The sequence below is a fragment of the Lytechinus variegatus genome, chromosome 2, assembly GCF_018143015.1.
Source record: "Lytechinus variegatus isolate NC3 chromosome 2, Lvar_3.0, whole genome shotgun sequence".
NCBI classification, from domain to species: domain Eukaryota; kingdom Metazoa; phylum Echinodermata; class Echinoidea; order Temnopleuroida; family Toxopneustidae; genus Lytechinus; species Lytechinus variegatus.
The window spans coordinates 4,365,992-4,392,354 of record NC_054741.1 but is presented as its reverse complement, the minus strand read 5'-3'; the positions used below and the strand labels follow the sequence as shown (position 1 = coordinate 4,392,354).

Below are 26,363 nucleotides of genomic sequence, written 5' to 3'. Positions count from 1 at the left end.
TATAAATTTTATATTTTATATACTCCATTACCTGCAAAGTTTTGGTTTTCTGCCGACTTTCTTCCTGGCTATCCAGAATCGCTTTCTGTAGGTCAATGAATTTGGAATGCTGTTCTTTCCATTTGTCCATGACGTCATCGAATACATTGGGCATGATGACAGGCATTTCCATACCAAGGAAGGCTGCAAGCTCCTGGTACAGTATAGCATAAAAGCCGGATGAAAGCAGTTATTACTGATGTGGTATGTATACATGTTTATTGATATTAATGTATTATATCTTCTCAGACAAAATGGTTCTGCATTTTACGTGTTTTCGCAAGCCAAGATATTCCTACTTTACTTGATTTTGATATGATTTAATTGTTTTCTTCTGCATTTATAGCATTTGTATAATACATTTTCCATAACATAAAAAACATAATACATTAAAACTGCTTTTGGCATGAATCATAGAGAAAAATGATAACAGAATACAATTCTAAATAAAATAATATTATCTACACTGTATTCCCAAATTATAATAAAACACAATTTTCAGAGGGGTTGTCATCATGAACTGATTGCTTAAAAGAAAAAATGTCAGCCCCGGATAATACCTTTATACGGCAGAATGGCAATATTAGTTCATAATTTTGAATAAGATGGAATGAGTTTGTAAACGATGATGATGATGACATTATTTGGTGAAAATGATATACTTGATAAGATTATATTGTACAATCAATATTACATAGCCCCCTATAATTATATACTTGATACAATCGTTTATCCAATAACTGCTGTCTTTAGATGCTCATGATTACCAAGTGATATGCATTAATAATATGAATAGTCGTAATTCGATAAAATAAATTTAACGTTCTTTCAAATTTACAATCACACACCGTATTGTTTTTCTGGAATGAAATCCATAAATGATACCTGAAATAAAAATAGGAACTGCTTTCATAGGTGCATCTCTGTACTGTTCAGATCTCGGATTAGTTAGGAGCACATAATAATTAGGTGCAATTTTGTACCCTTAAATCCAGCAAGGTTCACATTGAATTTCAGTGTGGGATCAGCATGTGCAAAGTTGAAGTATTTTATAGCGTAATATCTAGAGGTTATCTCACCTTGATTCTTGCGTTATTTGAATCCAAAGCTCCGGATACCTCCGTTAGTTTATTATGTGTCTGGCGCCATCTTTGATCAAGGTTGGTTATGATCATCATGACGTCGTCGGCTGAGGCGATGTCGTGGTCGAACCCACTGTCGCGAGCGAAGTTCTAGTGAAGTCAGAAGGAAATATATGAGATAGGTGGGAAAAACGTGAAAACGAGGAGTAAATAAATACAGAGGTAGAATATCGGTCAATGAAGTCACTTAGGATTGTCAAAGTCACCAATCTGTTGATGTTGTGTCTGACCGATAAACAGGGTTAATCATTAACAAAAATTCTAGTAGATGCTAAACAACAAATTTGTTGATTTTTGGCGAATTCTTTAAAAAGTGATTGAAGAAGTAAAAAAATTAAATGAATGAAATTCAAGATACAATCTGTAGAAATGACAAGCAGGGGAAAGGCACTCGAATCACTATAAGGAATCGGGAAAGAAAAGGAGGAGAACAAATATTTTACAAGTTTTGAAATAAAAATGACAACAACAACAAAAAAAAATGAAGGAAGAAGAGTGTAAGAGGAAGAGAAAGAATTACAGGAATATTAAGAAGAAAAATGAGGAGAAGAAGAAGAGGAAATGAAATCAATACAAGAGAACAAAAAAATAGAAGGAAAGGAAACGTGATGAGTAATAAAAATTATATTTTGCAAATAATTTTTTTAGAGCGGGGGACGGGTTAGCAAGCAATATATACCCTGAGTTTATTGACGATTGTATCGTATTGGTTGGCCAATTTATGGTGGGATGCTTGTTGAAGATGCCACGCCCCTTCTAGACGTGACATGATGTCGTCAGCATTGGTTAGGGCACGTTGGTCACCCATCTCATGAACAAGAGTCTGTATACAATGGTACAATAAAATCAATATCATTTTACATCTAATCCACTGGGCGGCTTAGATCTTCAAATTGGCATCTTTGGTATATATTGTTTCATTAATTACTACATTATTATTAAAGTCCCTAGAATACAGATCGAACTTCTTCAAAAATTACAAATTTAAAAATCTGCAAGCGAAAACAAGGATTATTTGAAGGTTCAAACGCGTTGCCATTTCATGCATGTTACTGATTATTAATAAATCGTTTTTGCACAATGGATAGAATGTGTTTTGTTATAGTTCTTCTTCATCATTTTTTTTAAGGTGGGGGGGGCAAACATGTGAATTTGTCTTGTATGGTGTGACGAAATTATAATGATTTATAATAGAAAAACCGCTTGCCTAATTATCATCACATATTTGTTCTTTTTGGGTGATTTTTTTGCCAACCTTTCATCAATAGGCTATGTTTCTTTCATTTTCTGATTTTATCAAAACATATTTAATGTTAATGTGAACATTCCCTTTAAGGCTTACCTTGATTCGATGTTCAATATTGAATGCTTGATCATCATGTTGTGATTTCTCGGGAACGGGAACGGACCGTGATTTCATGGGAGCGTTCACAACCGTTTGGAGTATGATGTGATCAAGCGTTTTCTGAAAGGCAATGGGAACAAAACATTAACATTATTTCTTATGTTGTTTTTTTCAGGCCGTGTTTTAACTACTAGATGCGGTTCACTACTTTCTGAAACAGTTGGAACACATCATTCTGTTGTTAACAAGATTAGGACATGTAATCTTCACTTTACCATTGTTTAAAAGTTGTGAAATTTTTGTTTTATTTATATCCTCAATGTGAATTGTAAAAGAATGTTTGAAAATCATTATATTAAGACCAATTACTTTTTTAATTATTTTGTTTTTATAGGATTAATTTCGCTCATTTACTTTTATCGGATCATTAGAATTTCATGAGAATTTAAATCGTTTTGTCTAACCTCTTAATGCACCAAAATTACCCCACCCCCAAAAGAAAGAAAGAGAGAGATACATTGTATTGATAGAAACATCAGAATGACAGAGAATGTTGTATACGGATTAACAATAGTCATATGAAAAAAGCAATTTGGAGTTTTGTTTCCATTGCCAATTTAAGGACTTTAGTGATCTATTTTAATTCGGAAAATAATTTGGATTTTTAACGCTCCTATATGTGAAATAAATGTCACTTGGAAATATGCATTGTCATGAAAAGTTTGAGAAGCCTATAAAAAGATGGATTACCTTTATTTGTTTTGTAGCTTGGTTGATGATATCTCTACTGAGAATGGGACGATTAGGAGAGGTTTTTACCATCCCATCAAGAAGAAGACGAAATCCAGACATTCTAAAAAGTTTTAACAAGAAGCGCATTTCAACAGTTAAATGCTCTGATTGATTAAATTTCATAAACTTTTGATGATTACAATGCACAGCAAAAAGTGTGGTGTTAACCGGTGTACATAGAGGACCACAACAGTTATTTTACACCGGTGTTAACTTGGTGGTGTTAGTTTTACACCTATAGGTGTTATTACAACACCTATGGTTGTTACATTTACACTCTTTGGTGTTAATGTTATGTTCAATCTCTAGGGTATTATTTTAACACCTCAGGGTGTGGTCCTCTATTAACACCAACTGGTGTCATTTTTAACACCTCAGGTTTTATAGTGTGCAGCTACTCCTATTCTGCACAATGTATGCAAAATAAACGGGAGATGACGCACATTGCTTTGGTACAATGCGCTGATTCAGTTTTGTGTTGTGCGATATTTTGTCAATTTTCCGGATGAATATTCAACAGGTTCCTTACTAGACATTACGTGCGTTGCATAAATATGTAATGATTGGGAAGTCCTCATGTGAGACCTCCAATCAAAATTTGCATAGTTTTTTTTACAGATATCGTGTAAGAAGAAGAGAAAGAAAAAAAAGATCATCATCATCATTAAAAACATCTCCATCATCATCATCATCAACATCATCATCATTACTATCACCATCATTGTCAAAATTATTGTTCTTATATTATTATACCTTTTGACTACGTGCACGTTTAAAGGATTTTCGTATTATACCACGCAGTTCTCTCCACATCTTTTCCATTTTATAACTTGATAATTATGATCAGCGTGATTATTCTAACCTGATTTTGTTGTATTTCGACAGAAATATAAAAAAGCACTGGAACGTTAGTTTTGAAAATTGTTAGATTTTTCTCTTGCATGCGTTTGTCTTCTTCAGCGTTTAGTCAGAGTATGTTGACTGAATCAAAATGTCGACGATGCCTTGCATACAACAATGCTGTGTGTGCAAATAAGCTGGAGATGACGCGAAGCAACTTTCAACCAATCAGCGGGTGGGATTTAATTTTGTGTTGCGCGCAGTCTCATGATACGTAATTAATCCTGATGAATATTCAACAGATTTTTTTTTTATCAAAAACGCATACCTTATAAATTTGCATTCACACGTAATAATGGGAGTCATATCACGCGCGACCTATCGCCTACCATGCCTGTTATTGTTGCTGATGTATATGAAGGTAGAGAAAATGTTTTGTTTGCATTATCCATCAGCCCCAAAAGAATCACCATCGCCACCACCACCATCGTCATCATCATCATCGTCATCATCGTCGTCGTCGTCATCATCACACCATCGTCATGATCTTATCTTCTTCTCCTTTTCCATCTACTTCTTGTTTTTCTTCTTCTTCCTCCTCTCATTCTTCTTCTTCTTCTTCTCCTTCTTCTCCTTTTTCTTCTTCCTCCATTTCCCTTTCTCCTTTCTACTTCACCCCCTTACTTATTATTCGCCATCTAATTGATGTTACTATCAGTTAATATTAACATTATCATCATTTTTTTCTTCCTGTCTACTTGATTTTTTAAAAGATGTTTCTTATTTTAATACATATTCTACTCCCACCTCCACTCATTATATCTAGCTTTATGAATATGATCAATGTGGAAGTTCTCACCTGTAGCTGATTTTGCTTTCCGTCAAAAACCAATATCAAAAGTACTCTGATGGTTACAAAATTTAAACTTTCTTTGCACACGTTTGTCTTCTTCAACGTTTAGACAGAGTATGTTGACTGAATTAACTAGTCTCCATGTCAATGATACGCGACCACGTCATGTCTATATGCAAATAAGCGGGAGATGACGCGAATCAACTTTCAACCAATGAGAGGATGGGATTCGGATTAGTGTTGTGCGCATACGACATTAGTAGATGAATATTCATTAGGTTGGTTACTATACACGCGCACTTTAAACCGTGCCTTTAAACTTTACGTAATAATAATTTTGGGTCTTCATACGCGTCCTCCAATAATCATTTTAATCATGCAGATATTGTTTGTAAATGGTGCTTGCTTGTCACCTTCTCTTCCTCCTTCTCCACTTCCTTCTTCTTTCTTCTCCTTCTTGTCCTTCTTCTTCTTTTCCTTCTTCTCCTTCGCCACTCCTCCTCCTCCAGCGCTTTCTCCTTTCTTCTCCTTCCTCATCTTCTTCACCTTGTCCTTTTTTCCTCCTTCTTCCCCACTCCTCTTTCTTTTCTTCTTCTTCTTCTCTTTTTTTTCTTCTCATCCTTTTTTTTATTTTTCTTCTCCTTCTCCTTCTTCTCCTTTTTCTTCTTCCTCCATTTCCCTTTCTCCTTCCAATTCACCCCTTACTTATTATTCGCCATCTAGTTGATGTTACTATTAGTTAATATTAACATTATCATCATTTTTTCTTCTTCCTGCCTACTAGATTTGTTTTAGATGTTCCTTATTTTACCACATATTCTACATTATATCTAACTTTATGAATATGATCAATGTGGAAGTTCTCACCTGCAGCTGATTTTGCTTTCCGTCAAAAACCAATATCAAAAAGTACTCTGATGGTTACAAAATTTGAACTTTCTTTGCACACGTTTGTCTTCTTCAACGTTTTGACAGAGTATGTTGACTGAATTAACTAGTCTCCATGTATGTCAATGATACACGACACACGTCATGTCAATATGCAAATAAGCGGGAGATGAGGCGGATCAACTTTCAACCAATGAGAGGATGTGATTCGGATTAGTGTGGTGCGCATACGACATTAGTAGATGAATATTCATTTGGTTACTTTACACGCGCACTTTATAACAATGCCTTTAAACTTTACGTAATAATAATATGAATCTTCATACGCGTCCTCCAATAATTATTGAAATCATGCAGATATCGTTTGTAAATGGTGCTTGCTTGCCATCTCATTTGCTCCTCCCCCACCGCTTTCTTCTTTCCTCTCCTTCCTCATCTTCTTCACCTTGTCCTTCTTTTCCCCCTTCTCCCCACTCCTCCTTCTTTTCTTTTTTTTCTTCTTCTTTTTCTTCGTCTCCTTCTCCCTCTTCTTCCTCTTTCATTTTCCCTCTTTTTTTTCCAATATCCAATTTGGTAAGATTAGCTCTATCAACTCATTATAATTATTATGCCATCTCAATTTCATGCATCCGTTCCGTGCATATTGTCATGTTGATCCGACAATCTTCCTATAGCTATTAACTAGGTCATTGTATACGATTATCATAATGCAGGTACAATAAACCAAAATATGTCGTCCACATAATGGAATATGATTGATAGACTTGAGTGCGTTGGGCTTATTAAATATTTCAAAGCGACACATCACGATAATAAAAATAAATAATGTAGATCCTCTAAGTAATAGCTCCACTATTCCGGTAAAGCGAAACGAACGTTTACAAAGAGGAAGTTTACTGCAGATGTACTTTTAAAATGTATTAAAGTGAAATGAATGACCTTGTATGAAAGCAGATGCTGAACGTATATAAGAATAGAAATGATTCCGGCACAATTTGAGCTGTTTTAAATTAAATCAATTAATTTGGTACGCAACAATATAGACGGCTCATAGTAAACCAGACCCTGGATGTTTTTACAAACCAACATTTTAATAGTTTTTTCCCCTTTCTCATGCTTGTCCCAGATCATGTTATTTGTCGACCTAATTCTTTTATATTTTGCTTTTCATGGCAAGTCACTCCGTTCAGTTCCACATTATCATTATAGCCACAATGATTGCAGCTCATTTTATTTTCTGTTTAATTTATCTTCAATATTTGTTATGAAATATCATTGTCTGTGTTATTTTGAATATGCATTGTTTCTTCGATTGTATTTTTTCTATTTTTTGAAATAATTGTAATCTAAATATTATATTCTTAATAAAAAATCGTGTCATACTTATCTAGTTCAGATTATACATCATTCAAAGTCAAGGAATTCATCAAAAGCATAGGATCTTGAATGATAAATACTTTATGTCGATACAATATTTTTTCCATAAAATTATATTTTGAAAATACGGTAAATTGATATAAAGGTCCTATATGGTTACTATATCAATTGAAGATTAATTTTCCTCCCAAACATCATAAACTCAAGGTAGATTTTAAAACTAAAAATATAACAAGACTGCCCCCCCCAAAAAAAAAATAGAGAAAAAAGGAATAAATTAAGGAAAAAATATATACACAAAAATAAAAGGCGTATAATATTAAATGAGAAGTCAACCTTAAATATAAAAAAAATGTTGACCAGGATATAGTTTGCGATATCCTGGATATGATAAGTGAATTATTCGCTTGTTTGCATTTAAAGAGGGTGTGGGGAGGGGTGGGAAAACATAACCGGTAATTGAGGGTGCCCTGTAAATAATTATACGTAAATTACTACAAAAAAATTGACATTTGACATGAATGTTGGTTGCCCAGAGGTCAACAAACTTTTTAAAAAGACGAAAGTAACACTTCCATTATCATGATAAGTATTATCGCTATAAACTACAACACAATAATTAGTATGAGAAAGATGATGAATTCATATTCCAATGCAATTTGCGAAAGCACAGAAAAAATAGTTTATGGTGTCGGCAGATATTGATGCGAATTAATTATTAAAATAACAATTTCCACAAATCGAGGCCATTATGCCGAATCAACAACGTAAGGACCTTGGTGTTACTTTATAGTGATGAAAAACGGCAACGATTGAGACCAATTAACATTTCATAAAGTATCATAGAAAGAGTAGAAAGCTAATGAGAGGAATGAAGTTATAGAAGGAGGGGGAAAAGGGTAGAGAGAGAGAGAGAAAGGGGGAGAGGGGTGAAAAGAGAAAGAGAAGGAAAAGATAGATATGAATGAATAGGGAGAGATGTTATGGAAAATAGGAACTTGGGAAGGAAGAGCTGGAGTAGTATATGGGTGGAAGAAAATAAGGAGATGGACGATCCCCCCCCAAAAAAAAAAAGAAGCGAAAAAAAAAATGTCCGCATCCAGTCAGAATTCATAAAAAGTCAAGCGTTACACACTTAACATGTTGGGAAACATACTGTCCACTGTGTTTGCCTGTTTGGTATTGTATGTTGGCAAATTTATTACCCAATTATTTAGTTTTATTACCCAATGCGGACAGATTTCATCAAATGGTTGTGTGAACAGGGGCCCGTTGCAGAAATCATTGCGATCAAACGCAACTAAAACAATCTTGCGCAACTTGATCATCAGCCAGTTAAGCACCCGTACTATTTGGGACTTGCGCTTAAACACAACTCTTTTTGCTACAGGACCCAGTAACTGTAGTTGCCCTGTGATGGTAAAAAATTGGGTCTTTTTTGCTCAACGTTTTAAGAGTGTAGGGGGAACTCACAATTAAATCACATCCCAATTATACGAATTTATGTGATTAACGGAGTATGTGTGCGTTTGATTTACTTTGAGATCAAAGAATATTCATCACCAGTAGTACATTCACATAAAGGAAATTTCAATTGAAAATTGGAAAGGTACGCCTTTTTTATGAATATGAATATAACTTCCGAAGAAATGCCGATATAAAAAAGCACATCTCTAAATGATAACAAACGGATAAGAAAATATTGCCGTTTTTGTCTTTCAATCCTTTTACATGATCAGTGGTTCTCTGTAATGCTTAAATGTTTGCATACAGTGTACAAGGAACAAGGAATTTTTACTTTTGAATTATGGTAAAAATGCCTAGACTTATACTTTTGAATTATGTTAAAAATTCCTGAACTTATGCACGCTAAGAAAAAAAATGGTTCAAGTTTTCACCCTTATTGTAACACTGACAGTTCCTTTTTGGTGAAATCTTGAACCTTGGGTGTAAAAATGCATATTTTTGTTGTCTTTGTTTCGTGTTTGCTCTCTGAAAATCACCCCTTTTCTTTTTGGTGCGCATGTCAGTACCACCGCTATCTGTGATGAACTGATGCATAAATATCTCGCTTGTGCAGGCGCCACAAAAATCGCGATTTGTGTGTTGTCATCTCTCCGAGCATTAATTTTGTTGAATATGCATATATACCTCTGTTTATAGTTGTCACAGCGATCCGAGTGAAGTTTCTCGGAATATCCCTTCGTGATGATTGGCTGATATTTATGGGTGTATCTCGCCATAAAAGGATAAGAGTCCATGTGGATTTTTGTAATATATTTTACATCTGGAAATGCGATATTACCGATTAGCGTTTCATGTCTGCATCACTTTGTCTTGTTTCACTCTCTGGCTAAAATTATGATATTTTGTTCAACATGATTACAGCTCCTCTTCCAGAAAATGATCAAATATATTTTCTTGCATAGGTCTACGAGATATCTGAAAAGCGTTTGAGCTTCTCGTGTTGAGTCACAAAAAATTGATTTAGAGATAAAACAATTAGAGATATAGTGTGCATTTATGTTTTCAAGTGACCATGTTTCAACGTTTTGAAGCCCGATTTGGAGTTTAATGGCAAGGGAAAACACAAACATTTTCTTTACCATTCCTACTGCAATATAGTGAGTTAATCATCGAAAATGGTAAGTTTTATGGCAAACAATGTTTTCATCTTTTGGAATGAATAATTCCATTGTTTATTATCCTTTGATAACAACTTATAAGACTCCATTGGTTGAATTATAATGTTGGTGACCAATCTTTCAAATTGTCATTGGGTAAACTCTGTTTAACATCTGATAAACTATGATTCATAAGATTCAGTTTGATCCTGCACTGAACGATGATGAGCGTTGTTATTATGGTATAAGAAATTATTAACGCATGCAACATCATTTGAACCTTGTGTAAATTATTTTTTTTTAAAGAATGACTGATATGAATTACACATTCATGTTTTTGTTCTTTTTTAAAATTAATTTGCTTTTCGTTTTTGTTTAATCATACAGCTGAAATGATATACTGGTAGATCGTTTGTAGGATTCGTTTGATATTTGTTTAAAATGCAATAAATCCTTTAATCTTCAATGTTTTATTTTGAATCTCGAATTTTGAATCATGAAATAATATACAGATTCCCCCACAAACAATTATTTTGAATTGCATTAATTCGCACATGTGATTTGTGAATGTGAATGATTGAAAAAAATGACATCATTATTTACCAAAACTTTAAATGAATCTTTATCACTTTTCCAATGTGCATTATTTAATCTGCCCATCTCATTAAAATTACCTTTTTGTTTTCTGTCAGATGATTGAAAAAGATCACAATTTTCAAAGAAGGATTATCATCATTTTTCTGACCCACATGTTCCTCGGTAAGTAAATTATTTATCATTACCATGTTGGTTTCAGTAAGTAAAAGTAAGAAGAACAATAAAAGGGACAGTGGCAAGTGGGGAGGGGCGATGCCCCCTATTATTTATCAAACATTGAAAACAACGAGGAAAAAGAGAAAGTGAAAGGAGGACACAATTAAGAAGGGTATAAAAAGGAGAGATTTTGCTGATATATATATCATTATATCCCTTTGATTTATTACGTACCTTTATCAATCACCCCCAGGTAGTCAGAAAGATTATGAAATAAGGAGAAATGTAACAAAAATTACCTTCATTTTGTAGTGAAAAACTCTTTTTTTTCAAATTTCTCGGGACCAATTTGATCTCCATTTTACAGTAGAAATCATTATTTTGTGCTTTCCAAATTTACATCAGCACACCCACTAAAATATCGTTTCCAGGGCCCTGTACATTCATGCGATTAGTTTCAGTTTCACCTAAATCTGTACAATACATATTGTTATAAATCAAATTAGTGTAATAATAAAAAAAGTTATATGTGAAAAACTAGATACAGTTGGGACGTGAATGGAGTTGGTTTAATTTTGTAGTCGTGGTATGATATTGCGATCTGATGACCAATTGCCAAAATATTTTTTTTTCAGATTTGGACAATGGAATGATAGAATAGACGATTTTGAACATTTATTGCATATTTTAATTTACCAATTTATATACAAGGAAGGTGTTACATCAGCATATCGTGTTTGTGCATTAGCCATATAGCTCGTTTTGTTGCTCAGTTATTTAAAAAGCATTTAAAACATGTAGGCTACGTTTTAAGGTATTTGCGTTTTTTATACTAAATAAGCATTTCCGTCTCTACCTCATTAAACATATAGGACCTTGAACGTCAAGTTTTCCCCAGTATCCAGTTAATTTGAACAAAATAATAGAGGAAAAAAACGAAGGATATAACACTTAAAATTCCATGGAGATTGAGAGTAAATAGGCGGAATGTATACTAATGACAATAAATTTTCCGCTTATTTCACAAAAAATTAGCATAATTCTTGTCAGGTAATCAAATGAGCGAGCAATTGATAATACATAGTATTATATTCTATACTGTTCTTTTATAGAATCAAAAGAACAATAGTTATTGTTTAAAATTTGTCATTATTCATATCTTCCTTGAAGACCTTTATTTTGATTGGTTGTTGAGCCCTACTACCTTGGTTATTTGCTTTTATGGAAAAGTTACCACAAAATAACTCTTTAGAAACGGGGCCCCAGGGGCGCGTTTATAAAGAACCTATGATCATGGTAACTTTTGTCATTATGATAACTACCTTGGTAACATTACTCATTAGCTAATCAACATCAAGGTTTCCTTGGTGATTACCATCATGACAAAGTTACCATGACAATCGCGATGTCTTCATTAAACGGGATTTCTGGATGTCAATAGCTTACTGAACTATTTTGTTGTTTTATTTTTATTTATTCATGTTTTCTTTATAAAAAGCAGGGTAGTCCCATTCAAGCCAGAGGCCTGCTTTACAAGGGAGCCCTGCTATCAATCACAATTTGAACATTATACAATAACAATTATAACATACATGATTAAAATATACAATACAAAAATAATATATATATACATAATAAAAAAATAACAACAAGGGGGGGGGGGTAAGGCCTATACATACTATGACATACAGTAGAAAATTTAATCAGCTTGCTTGGAATTTACGGACGTTTCGTTTAAAAATAGGAAGTAGTTTGAAGGTGCCAACAAAATACAAGCCTTTGCTTTTTAATGGACCTCCCAATTTTCATAAAATAAAGATTTTTCATAATGTTATACTTCCTTTTCTCTTGATTGTATATTCGTGTAACATGTATAATGCTATTTACTTATTTCAAGTGCAATAAATGTTAAATTTTGTGTATCGCATTGATTTATTGATATTCATCAATTAATCATCGCATTGAACTCCCTGATCTGTATTTTGTTGAAAATGAAGTAAGTGGAATGAAATAATCATATTGTGAATCCTTAACATACTGCAACTTTCTTAGGTTACAATTACATTTTGTTAAAACCAACTCTTTCTTAGCATGATTTTTTCGAGGGGGAGGGGCTGTTTTCAATAGCCTGCGATCTAGTTTACCAACCCATAGCTGTTTTCCATCTCTTTTTGTGAATAGAAAATGCATTGATCTCACAGTACCACACCCCTTTCAATATACCAAGGTGAAATTAAAACGCATACTGAGTAAATTTCTTCCATGGTTTTACTCCTCAGTGTATCAAGACTCTTTGGTTTCTGCGAATGGAGTGAAGAGTACCACTTGCTGTTCAGACGGTCTTGGACTGAACTATACTTTACCGATGTTCAACGAATGTAAGGAGAAACCTCACCCGAATGGTGGCATGGTCCAGACCATTCCTAAGCTCATTCCCTACACAGACAAGGAGGCAGCTTGCCCAAGAAGGAAGAGCAAACTCGGGATTCCACCGGGACATAGAGTGTGTAGATTCCCTGGTAAGTTCGAGGTGACTCATGGGGTGAGTGAATCTTGCTCTCGACAATTTTTTTTTGTCCCTGGAGAAACAGCATGATCATCATTGTACATTATCGAAGTTATACTCCAGTCGGAAAATTGATAAATTATAAATCTATACACAACAAAAAAAGTAAGTCCCCCCTTGAACAAACATCAATAATTTCCGAACCAATTCGAATTATTGATATATTTTTACATGAGCGTGTAGGTAATTTTATAGGCTACCCTCTGAGTAAATATTATGGACGTATTTTACGTCATGCTTCAGTGAGCACCGTCAGAAGGCAAAAATGTCAATTTTCAAAAGTCACAAGCCAAATATCATGACTTTGATTCCATTTTACTGGAACTAATTCCACATTCTCATCATGAAAAATAGTCAGAAGGCTTGTAAAAGGTACTTTCTAAAGTACCATACAACTTTTTTTGCTAAATTTCATGGTTGAATAAACACAAGTCCAAATTTGCAATAATTGGATTTTTTACACATTTATATCACTAAGAATGAAAGAATATGATGACAGTTATTTTTGGGAAGAGTATCTTCAATAATATTCATCGTTTCACGGTTCAATGAACATTTATTGAAAACAAAAAATACGATTTTCAAATATCATAGACAAGTATTGTTTCATTTTGGTAACTGAAAATGATCTTTTCTCAACTTTTTTGTTATGTTCACGACCATTTAACATGCTTCAATGATTCAAAGGCGTTTAATTAAACATTCACGCTTGAATGAACATGTGGAATGTGATGCTCTCTTTTTTACGTTATTGGAAAAAATGCAATTCGTAACTATGGATATCTGTTAAAAACCTCCTTGCATAGTTCATTTGATTTGATTTTTATGAAAATCCCGATGTTTAATGCATCAGTGAGCACATAATATTCGAAAATTATGCAAATGAGAAGAAAGTTCAAAGCCTTGGCCCCACTCTGTGCCGTGTTGAATGGTTATTTTGGTGTGCGCGCCTTTTGGATAGTGTTACTCTGAAGCCATGTGCGAAGTTTCATGAAAAAACTGTTGGCAGAAGTAGCCAAAACCGTCCATGAAACAAACCCTCATTTCATATTTGTGAAAATTTTGACTTCTTCTCTCATAGACTTGTGTACATTATGAGTGCATATGTTTAAGAATAAATAAACCCTCATTCAATATAGTGGAACTTTTTTTCAAGGCTGTCTTTAGCAATGTCATTTGGCAGTAATGTTTATTGGCCTATGGGCAGAATTCTGTGCAAAAATTAAATCGATATGTTTATTCATGGATGAGTGAGCACGCATCAAAGTGGAAAAATTGGTATTTTCAATGTCAGAGACTCATTTTAATGGGTCATAAAGTGCATATTGAGGGCAAATTCGGTTTCAAATGTTTTTTTTTTATCCTCCATCATTTCTATCACCACACACTTTTCGAACTTAAAACATTTTCATGGTTGAGCGAGCACATTCGAAAACTTAGGAATGAATACTCTTAATACGGCATAAATGTATTCTTTTCGTAACAATTTTTCATGATCAGTTTAATTTATGGGCAAATTAGTGGTGGACCCAGAATTTTATAATGGGGGAGGGGCCTATAATCGGGGGAGCCACCAACATTTTCAAATTTTAACATGTTCTATAGCAAGTTGTAAAGGATATTACCATAACCCACTATGATGATACGTCACAATACAGGGGCCGCAGAACGGTTTTCAAAGTGGGGGGGGGGAGGTAGGGGGTAGCTGAGCCAAAAGTGGGAGGGTGGGGGCTGACCATGCAAAAAATCACAATCGTGTGGTCATTTTTACTTTTTTGTACATGTTTTTTTTTTAAAGTGGGGGGGGGGGGGCTGAACCCCCTTCCCCGCTTCCGCGGCCCCTGCAATACAATGTGCTCACTCAACCATGAACATACGATATAAAAATTGTGTGTGGAGTGGCTAAATGATGGATAGTAAACCAGTATAACACCATAAAATTCACCTAAAAAACAACTTTTGTCCAACATTGTATTTGCTCAATCTGAAACACGACTCTTGTGACTTTCAAAAATGGTCATTTTTAATTCAATCTTTGATTATTCATGCATGACCCAACCGATCAATTTCATATTTCTCCAGGAGTTGCCTAATGAGTGTAGAAATCCACCTACGAAATATTATATCTCAAAATAATTCCGTTCAAAAGTTACAGCAATTTGATTTAGGGGGGACTTACTTTTTTTGTTGTGTATATATATATAAACGTAGAAGAGATAATCAGTATAGTAGTAGTAGTAGTAGTAGTAGTAGTAGTAGAAGTAGTAGTAGTAGAAGAAGTAGTAGTAGTAGTAGTAGTAGTAGTAGTAGTAGTAGTAGTAGTAGTAGTAGTAGTAGTAGTAGTAGTAGTGTAATAGTAGTAGTAGTAGTAGTAGTATTAGTAGTAGTAGTAGTAGTAGTAGTAGTAGTAGTAGTAGTAGTAGTAGCAGTAGAAGAAGTAGTAGTAGTAGTAGTAGTAGTAGTAGTAGTAGTAGTAGTAGTAGTAGTAGTAGTAGTAGTAGTAGTAGAAGAAGTAGTAGTAGTAGTAGTAGTAGTAGTAGTAGTAGTAGTAGTAGTAGTAGTAGTAGTAGTAGTGGTAGTAGTAGTAGTAGTAGTACTACTACTACTAGTAGTAGTAGTAGTGTAGTAGTAGTAGTAGTAGTAGTAGTAGTAGTAGTAGTAGTAGTAGTAGTAGTAGTAGTAGTAGTAGGAGTAGAAGTAGTAGTAGTAGAAGTAGTAGTAGTAGTAGTAGGAGTAGTAGTAGGAGTAGTAGGAGTAGTAGGAATAGTAGTAGTAGTAGTAGTAGTAGTAGTAGTAGTAGTAGTAGTAGTAGTAGTAGTAGTAGTAGTAGTAGTAGTAGTAGTAGTAGTAGTAGTAGTAGTAGTCAGGGGTGGATCTAGCTTTCGCCAATAGGGGGGGCCGAAAAATATTTTCATCAAAATTTTTCTCGATTGGCCGCTATAATCTGATTTTTTTGTTGGTTTTTCCAAGGGGTAGTCTTATAAAAAGACTAAAGTTTAAGTATATGTAAGTTGTTATTGTTATAAACAAGATAAGGTATCTCATGTGGTCTTAATATATAATGCGAGCGCGAAGCGCGAGCCAAAATTCTTTGATATTTTATGTCCTTAGAGCTGAAGATTCTGAGCAGTTTTTATAATCATGAACAAAGATAAGTATCCAAGTAAACAATGCGAGCGCGAAGCGCGAGCCGAAATTTTATTATAGTAACGTGAAAAGCATCACCAATTAAATAATGAGTGCGAGCTCAATATTTTTTATATTCCAACCTGAAAACTGGACAGTCTAAGCGCGTTTTTATTTAAAAAAAGAACAAGCTGTGTGTCTCAAACAAATGCGAGCGCGAAGCACGAGCTTATTTTTTGATATACTGACATGATAAACAGATAAAGGAGCATTTTGACAAATTTTTGAAAGAATTTCCAAAGAGGATAGGTATCTCACAAATCAAACAATGCGAGCGCGCAGCGCGAGCCTGAAAATTTTGATATAGCAATTTGTGTAAATCAAACAAAATAATGAAAGCTTGATGTGCGAGCTAAAATATTGTGTGCAAATTGATATAAGAACTTAATATATTAAGTGTCATTTAACCCTCTTGAATGTGATTCATTACACAGGCAATGCGAGCGCGAAGCGCGAACGAATTTTTTTATATAAAGTCTATTTTCCGATTCTTCCCCTCACCCTTTTCTTGTTTCCTTTCGGGGTCGGGCCGGCCGTTACGAGGCTGCATGTAAATTACACATCATGGTTATAATACCTCTTTCTTACTTTTCTTTCTGTTTTTCGTAGTTTCTATCAAGTTAAAGAGTACACTTTTTTTTTGCAGGTTGTCAAAAAATAGGGGGGGGAGCCGGGGCCGGCTCGGCCCCTCCTGGATCCGCGCCTGGTAGTAGTAGTAGGAGTAGTAGTATGGCCCTAGGAAGCGGTCCAAGATTATGGGGTGCAGCGTATGTTTAAACCATTAGCAGTTCCCCTGGAAATCTTGTTGGTATGATAAAATGATATGATAAAGAAATTTCAGTGACCATTAGTCACATTTCTGTAGCGGGGTATGCCTTTTGGTGGGGGGGGGGGGGGTGGGTGCACGATGTACTCGATGAAATTTTCACATGATTTTTATTACAGACTTGTTTTGCAATGAACACTAAGCAGACTGTTATAAGTAGCAGTCTACTCATGGATGGCACGAGGGATTTTGTATATATATTTATTAAATTTTGATTATTGGGGTGTTAAAGATTACACGGTCCAGAACTCTCAATTTTCATACTCTTCTTCCCTTCTTCTTTCTTCTCTTCTCCCATTTCCCCTTTCAAAAATTGAACAAACTCACGGGGGCGATTGCCCGCTTCACATCTCCCTTTGGCGCCTTTTCTGAGTATGCTTTATAATTAACGGTCAAATCAGAAGTTCTTATTATTGATTTTGAAAAAAATGGTTGCATGTCTGTGGCCTTGAATACATGAGGGAGCTGTTGATGTCACGCCTCTACTTTTTCTTTTAAAATTCCTTTCTATATTATCTATACGGAAATTTTAAAGCGCCATCGACTTGGCGAAATGGCGCGAAAATAAACCTTGCTATATGTCGACATAATCACGTGATGTCAAAATACGCACTCTGCAAGAGTGCGTATTTTGACATCACGTGATTATAACTCTTAGAGCTGACTTGGCAAGATTAAGTATCTCGCCAAGTCGACATACAACTTTTTTATTAGTCAACTTGGCAAGAGACGAAATGATAAAGAAATTATGTCGACATGACAAGATGAAATATCTCGTCATCTTGTCAAGTCGATGGCATATTGAATCTTCCGTAGAAATCTTTATCATTTAATTTTCTGTGTTAATTTTTGTATAAAAATACATTTTACTTTTTTTTGCAGATTGCCATGAAAACACTTGTCAAAACGGATGGTGTGAGGAGACTATGATAGACTTTGAATGCCACTGCCCCGAGGGATACGAAGGGAAACGTTGCGATAAACGTAAGCATAATACAATTAAGATAATTACAATATTATACATGATAAACCAGCATTATGAATCATTTATGCATACGGATACCGACATTTGTTTGTTTGTTTGTTTTGGTGGGGTGCATTTATTTCCAATTACTTAGCTAGTAGTCTGAACTCCAGCAAATCAAACAGGGAAATAAGTATCGTCATGACTGATCAAACATCCATTTACAGTCTCCACTGAGTCCAATTCCCTCATTATGAATTGAATTCGATTGTTCTCTATTGATACGAATACTTAATTCTCTTTCTCGTGTCTCTAAATACTTAGTGAAAGCATATTTTATATCTTATCTGTAGCTCGAGTCCTGAAGAAAATACCGCTGGGACATTATGCGTTGCGACATGTGACATTATGCGTTGACACTTTGCTACGACATTATGCGTTGCGACATGTGACATTATGCGTTAGAAAAACTACGACATTATGCGTTGACTGCGACACTTTGCGTCGGACGGTCTTTGCATAATGTCGCAATCTGCGACATGCTGCGACTTTATGCGTTGGTGCGACATTATAACATTTTAAATTGAAATTCTCTCAACTTGTTATCCAACGTACTAAATCTAGGACGATAAAACGTTTTCTCAATTTCTTTATTTGACAGATTATATAATAATGCTAAGTTATGAAAACTTACTGTTGTTCAATTTGTTTTCTACACCCTCTATATAGATTTTTGGAAGTGACCGAGTCGAATTGAATTTTTATTTCATAAAAGACTTATTCAATATTCAAGCCGTCCACTGAAGTATTCCTTCTTAATCTGTCTTTCCATTCTTTGGGGGTATGTGCAAATGTTCCTGATACTTCCCGTCCTCCTCGTCCAATCCCATAAATCTGAAATAATTTTCCGGCTTAAGTGCCCCCTTAACATCTGTATAATGTGATGAAATTTAATAATATTTTTGAGGAACAGATTTCCATGAAAAAACATTGCTCTTTTTTCAAAATAAACGTATCATTAAAGAAAATTTCATTTATTTTACTTTTTGTATCTTTTTTAATAAAAATATTCATATCAGACCAAATACATATCATTTCTCGGTAATATTTTGGTAATTTCACATCGACCATATCAGGGGAAAAATTGCAGTAAAATATTAAAATACCACCATATGATCTCAGGAGAAATTTAAAATATCTTTTCCATTTCGCTCTCTGGTCACCAGTAACTAACCTTTTAATTCACATCACTCTTTGTACCATTATAAATAGTTTGAAATTGAGCATGTTTAGCCCACCTTGCCTGTAATCCAGATATAAAGTATGTCTTTTTATTTTTCCCCCGCCATAAAAAGTCAAAACATGTATCATCAATTTCTTTGAAAAACAGCCTGGAACTGGAAATAGGGAGCTCACAATATAAGTCAATCTTGAAAACGCGTACTTTTTAAGCAAATTAATTTTTCCTATCAAAGTGAGATCTCGTTGTTTCCACCAATTTAATAACTTTTTTATTTTGCTCAAAATTTCTTTGAAATTCATGTATTTAGCCACCTCAGAATTGAGTGAAAAGTAAATACCCAGCATTTTCACAATATTAATATATATTTCACAATCATGACAATATATTCCCCGATGGAACAGGAGGCCCTAGAGGCAAAATGAAAGTTTTATTTCTATTAATTTTTAGTCAAGATATTTTCTTGAACTTCTCAAGGATTATGTCTAATCTTTCTATAGAGTCTGCACAAATATTGTCATGTCATCAGCATAAAGAACCTCACTTTGTGGAAGCGCCTTGGTGTAGCGGTTCTGACTCTCGCCTTGTAATCAGAGGGTCGTGTGTTCGAATCCCACCATGGTCTAGCGTCCTTTGGCAAGGCGTCAATCCACAATTTGCCACTCTCCACCCAGGTGTTAAATGGGTACCCGGTAGGATGCGAAAGCCCCTGTATATGCCAAGCAATTTGAGTCTTGGAACTCTTGTTGGAATGCTCCCCAGGGAGTGGAGAAGGTGCGAACATTGTATGCGGGCATGCAAAGGTCCAATGACCGGGATAATAATATATCTGTAAAGCGCTTATAGAGACGTCGTTCTGATGTAAGCGCTATATAAATGCGGAATATTATTATTATTTTAACCTGCTTAATGTCTGTATCGCCAAAGCAAATACCACTTACTTAATTATCATTTCGAATAGAGTGAGTTAAACACTCTATACACTATATAAAAAGATATGGGGACAGGGGGTCCCACTGCCTTAGCCCCCTCTCAACATCGAAATAGCCAGTTGATCTCACTCCATTGAAAACGCAGTATAGTGTGTTAGTGTAAATTACTTTGACCCAATCCCTAAACATCGCTCCAAACCGAATGAACAAAGTGCCTTTAGAAGAAAAGCGTGTGAAATTGAATCGAAAACCTTTTCAAAATCGATTGCTAATTAACCCGATTTATTTAAATGCGAGGTATGAAATATCATGTCATTAATTAATCTTACTGCTTCACCAATATTTCTGTCATTTAAATACCCTCCCTGGTCAACTGAAACAATGTTACTCAGAATCGCTTTTATTCTTTTAGAAAGCACCTTAAATGCTTAACCGGATCGGTATGCAAATGAAGGGATTGATGATCGATGCCACCACTCAATATTCTTTTGTACTGCATACAAAAGACAAAATATTATAATTCTCTCCTCATTGCCAAGTAAAAGAAAATTGTATTCCGCCCTGAACATATAAAATTACCATCATTTTTATGGTTTAGTCAAATCGATCCTTATTGTATCTTAATTCCGTTCTTTTATTCAGATGGTAATGTACCTAGTACGCCAGAATTCCCAATGCCGCAATCAACAACTGAGATTGTCATTCCTACCGGTAAGAATAAATAAATATATATAAACTCTCTTTCGAGCTAAAATATAGATCCCACTAACATCATCTAGTTCTTTTCATCAATATCCTTGTCCATTTTCCAATTATTTTTTTTTCTCTCTCTCTCTCTCTCTCTCTTTGACTCCTTCTCAACTCTTTCGAGCTAAAGTATAAATCCCACTTACATCATATTGCTTGATGTATCAAACTCAATTCAATGTAACATTTTCTGTAGTACATTGAAATTGTCTTATTTTTATTGACAGTGAGGGCTTTTTTCTTGTTACTTTCGTTCTTTTTTTCAGAAGAAAATGTGCCTAGAATGCCAGAATCCACATGGTCGGAATCAACCACTGATCCTATCTTAACAACTAGTAAGAAAGAATATATTTTTGACTCCTTCTCTTCTCTCTTTCGAGCTAAAATACAAATCTCACTCACATAATCTAATCTCCCCTCCCTATCTACATCTCTATCTATCAAATAATATCTTAATAACTATTAGTAAGAAATCATCAAATGCAGATGTAGGGGAGAGCGGGGCTAGTCCCCCCACGTGATTTTCCCTTTTGCTGTCATTGGATATGAATTTTGCTAATTATGGACATCCTTCCCTTAGGTAACAACATGCATGCATCATGGAAATTACAGTGACTTATTTGTTTCCATTAAAAAAAAGAAAATAAAATAAAAAATATTGTATTTATCTGTATAGGCACTCATGAATGCAGTTAAAGCAAGTGTTGTTGTTAGAACGTTGTGATATTTTCCTACTGAAATATGTTTTTTCTTCTTCCACATATTTTGTACAATTTGTGTGCCTGAAACAAAAGAAAAGAAAATGACTGCTCGTGGGGCAAGTTTGCCCATTTTGTGACGGGGCAGATTCGCCCTCATTAATGCACATAATAGCCTAAAAATATCCTCGTAAACATGACATGCGATTTCGTCGGTATGCTAAATGTGCTATATCGTTTAACTTTTCATAGATTATCAAAGTAGTACGGTGGTGTCTTTGAACAATCCTTTGTTTCACATGTCACTTTCTTTTCAGATATATATATATATATATATATATATATATATATATATATATATATATATATATATATATATATATGGGCTAACTCGCCCTGCCTAACTGGCGAACTTGCCCCAGAGTGGGGCAGATTCGCCCTGCAGCATTTTTTTTTCAAAACCGTATGCACGTCTTTGCCGAAAGTAAGGTATTAGGTAGATGTTACCAAGGCATGTAACTAGAGCACGACCTTCCTACTAAAGAAATGACAATTCTAGAAGAGCGCAAATAATATGGGGCTGACTCGACCCACTCTACCTTACGTTAATAAGTTTAAGGTATTGCATTTCAACTTTCGAATATTTTCATATAAACAACACTGTTCATTTCCTATCTTTGCATACTTCTTGCTCTTAGTTTCTCATTAAATTTTCTGATATTATAAAACAATTGTATTTATATATTCTTCCAAAGTAAAATATATCAAGAAAATATTGCATGGCGATTGTTGAAATCATGGTAATAGTATTATGCCAATGAATAATATTTGCAGCATTACGTCCCTTTGCAGTTAATACTTTTTGTAATCAGATGGTTTTAAGGCTTTTTTTTCTTTATTTCGTTCTTTTTTTAGATGGTAATGTACCTAGTACGCCAGAATTCCCAATGATGGAATCAACCACTGAGGCTATCATTTCTACTGGCATGACTGGTAAAAATAGATACGCCTTCTAAACTCTCTTTCGAGCTAAAATATAGATCCCAGTTATATCATCTAGCTCTTTTCATCAACCTCCTTGTTCATTTCCCAATTATTTTCTCTTTCTCTTTGACTCCTTCTCAACTTTTTCGAGCTAAAATATAAATGTCACGTACATCATCTAGTTCTTTTCATTAATCTTCTTGTCCCATTCTCAATTTCTCTCTCTCTCTTTTTACCACTCCCCTCTTTTTAGATATAGCACCCCTCATATTTGTTTGGAAAGTTCTGGCATTATCGAGTTTGACTTATTTTTCACATTATAAACAGTGCATGATCATGATGATAGGCACATCTTATCTCTCTCTTTCCCTCCCCCTCTTTCTCCCTCTGTCTACGTCTCTCTCTTGCCTCTTAATTTGATCTTATCTTTTTTATTACTGCATATTGATATTGAGCTTACCCCTCATCTTTCTTTTTCTTCTAAAGCGCATTGAGACCTTTGTAAGGTGTAATGCGCTATACAAAAGCTGTTCTATTATTATTATTATATTATTCATTTTTTACCAAAGGAAACCATCGAGATATTAATGGATACTGCTTGATGTATCAAACTCAATTCAATGTAATATTTTCTGTAGTATATTGAAATTGTCTTATTTTTTTTATTGCCAATGAGGTTTTTTTTCTTGTTACTTTCGTTCTTTTTTTCAGAAGAAAATGTGCCTAGAATGCCAGAATCCACAGGGTCGGAATCAACCACTGATCCTATCTTAACAACTGGTAAGAAAGAATATATCTTTGACTCTTTCTCTTCTCTCTTTCGAGCTAAAATACCAATCTCACTCACATAATCTAATCTCCTCTCCCTATCTACATCTCGCGCTCTATTTCTCTTTCTTTCTTCTCCTCTCTATCTAAAATAATATCTTAATAAAAGCATTAATAGGTCCATGATAAAATTTACAATCAGTAAGAAATCACCAAAATCAGATGTAGGGGAGAGCGGGGCTAGTCCGCCCCACGTGATATTCCCCTTTGCTGTGATTGGAGATAATTTTTGCTGATTATGGACATTCTACCCGTAAGTAACAACATATGTTTATCATGGAAATTACAGCGATTTATCTGTTTCCACCAAAAAGAAGAAGGAAACAAATATTCAATTTTTCTGTAGGCCCTCATGAATGCAGTTAAAGCAAGTGTTGTTAGAATTGTGATATTTGTTTTTCTACTTTAATATAGTTTGTACATTTTGTGTAGAACAAAAGAAAAGAAAATGACTACCCGTGGGACAAGTTTACCCCTTATGCGATGGGGCAGGTTCGCCCTCATTTATGCACATATACGCTTAGGCCTATATACACTGTTAGAAAATTTGTCCTTAAAATAAAAGAAGTTCCTGCAGCAGAGTCTCGAGAACACCTGTAATCTTATACCAAATAGCGTAATCTTACAGGAAATTGGTATTGGGTGTATGGAACCTTACATATTTCCTTTAATAAAACACCCTTTTCCCCTTTTTAAACAGACCTGATCTGTTAAATTGCAGAAAAATTCCTGTTTTATGAATTTACAGAATGATTCTGTGATTGCTCTTTGCAAAATAGTCTTTCTTTTTTCTGTAAAATCAGGGTATTTTTAACAGTGTATGCCTAAAAATATCCTCGTAAACATGACAAGACATGCAATTTCGTCGGTATGCTAAATATAAATCATTGAACTTTTCATAGATTATAATCAAAGTAGTGCGGTGGTCTCTTTTTGAACAATCACTTTGTTTCACATGTCACTTTCTTTCCCGATATTGGCTGACTCACCCCGCCTAACTGGCGAATTTGCCCCAGGTTGGGGCAGATTCGCACTGCTGCAATTTTTTTATAGCCCGTTTTTTCAAAACCGTGTGCACGTCTTTGTCGAAAATAGGTTATTAGGGAGATATTACCTAGGTATTTATATATGTAGCTAAAGCACGACCTTCTTGCTAAAGATATGACGGTTCTAGAAGAGTGTGAAAAAGTGGGACTGACTCGCCCCGCTCTCCCCTACGTTAATACATATTTTCACAGTGATATGCAGTAATATGCACAACATTTTTCATTTCCTCTCTTTACACACTTCTTGTTCTTAGTTTCTCCTTAATTTTTCTGATATTATTATCATTATATATATATATATATATATATATATATATATATATATATATATATATATATATATATATATATATATATGAATTCTCCCAAAGTAATGATATATCAAGAAAATAATGCATAGTGAATGTTGAAATCTAAAATCATAGTACTAGTATTAGGCCTATTATAATTTATCAAATGGTTTTGTGAAGCTTTTATTTTCTTCAATTCGTTCTTTCATTCAGATGGTAACGTACCTAGTACGCCAGAATTATCAACCACTAAGGCTGTCATTTCTACTGGTGAGAACAAATGAATATAACGTCGGCCTTATGCCAAAAGGGCCTTAACCCGATTTTAGGGGTTCTGAATATTTTATAATAAATTTAACACATTTCATGTAAAACTTAATAACTTAACACGTTTATCGAAATTGGCTTCAAAAGCAAAAAAACGACCACAAACTTTTGATTATTAGAGAGGCCAAAACCTTTATAAACGCCATTATCTCGGAATGGCCAAAAGCAGTTAAGGCCCTTTTGGCATAAGGCCGACGATAATTGACTCCTTCTAAGCTCTTTCGAGCTATTATAAATCTCAGTCACATCTAGTTCTTCATCTCTGCTATCTATCAATGCTATACTAATTTGGCCGGGAAATCCTATAATTTCTAAATTTACATTTTCTATTATTGTATATAGATATATATTTCTTACACATTTTTTTACCAAAGGAAATCATTGAGAAAATAATTGACGGTGCTCGACGTATCAAACTGAATTGCTGTTGATAATTTTTTGTAATAATTGTGTTTTTTTTTATTGACAACTACACGGGTTTTTGTATCTTAATTTCCTCATATTAATTCAGAAGAAAATGTACCTAGTACGCCAGAATCAACAACGACGCAATCAAGCACCGATGCTGTCATTCCTACTGGTAAGAATAAATACCCCCATTTGATTCCTTCTCTGCTCTATTTTGACTTGTTGGAGCTAAATATATATCTAACGCATCTTCCTCCACCATCATGACCTTGTCCACTCTCTCCTCTCCTTTGCTCTTCAATTTCTCTTCAGTTGTTTGAAAGTTCTTATATTTTTACCTCATGCTATCTTTCTTTCACGATCAAATGTTTTTAATGAACTTTGTCGTAAATATGCTTAAAGGAAAAGTCCACCCAAACAAAAAAGTTGATTTGAATAAAAAGAGAAAAATCCAACAAGCATATCGTTGAAAATGTCAGCAAAATCGTTGGTAAAATAAGAATGTTATGACATTATAAGGTTTCGCTTAATTTCACGAAACAGTTATATTCACATCCCTTTCGGTATACAAAATGAGGGAACTGATGACATTACTCACTGTTTCTTTTGTATTTTATTATATGAATTAGGAAATATTCAAACTTTCTCCCCGTTTTCATGAGAAACAA

General features: G+C 34.4%; 1 protein-coding gene across 1 annotated transcript; it reads left to right on the top strand.

The window, feature by feature from the left end:
- Positions 1–10,649: 10,649 nt before the first annotated feature.
- LOC121409342 (integumentary mucin A.1-like) lies at positions 10,650–24,377 on the top strand. Its single transcript, XM_041601278.1, has 8 exons — positions 10,650–10,659; positions 12,933–13,172; positions 18,114–18,215; positions 21,010–21,078; positions 21,381–21,449; positions 22,728–22,805; positions 23,508–23,576; positions 24,373–24,377. The coding sequence occupies exons 1-8, from the start codon at positions 10,650–10,652 to the stop codon at positions 24,375–24,377; spliced, it is 642 nt and encodes a 213-aa protein (XP_041457212.1).
- Positions 24,378–26,363: the final 1,986 nt, after the last annotated feature.

What these genes read in the sequence shown, in the direction of transcription:
- LOC121409342 (XM_041601278.1), top strand. An exon ending in TAGAGTGTGTAGATTCCCTG is followed by an intron (nt 13,173 to 18,113) that starts GTAAGTTCGAGG and finishes TTTTTTTTGCAG; the next exon opens with ATTGCCATGAAAACACTTGT. An exon ending in TGATCCTATCTTAACAACTA is followed by an intron (nt 21,450 to 22,727) that starts GTAAGAAAGAAT and finishes TTCTTTTTTTAG; the next exon opens with ATGGTAATGTACCTAGTACG.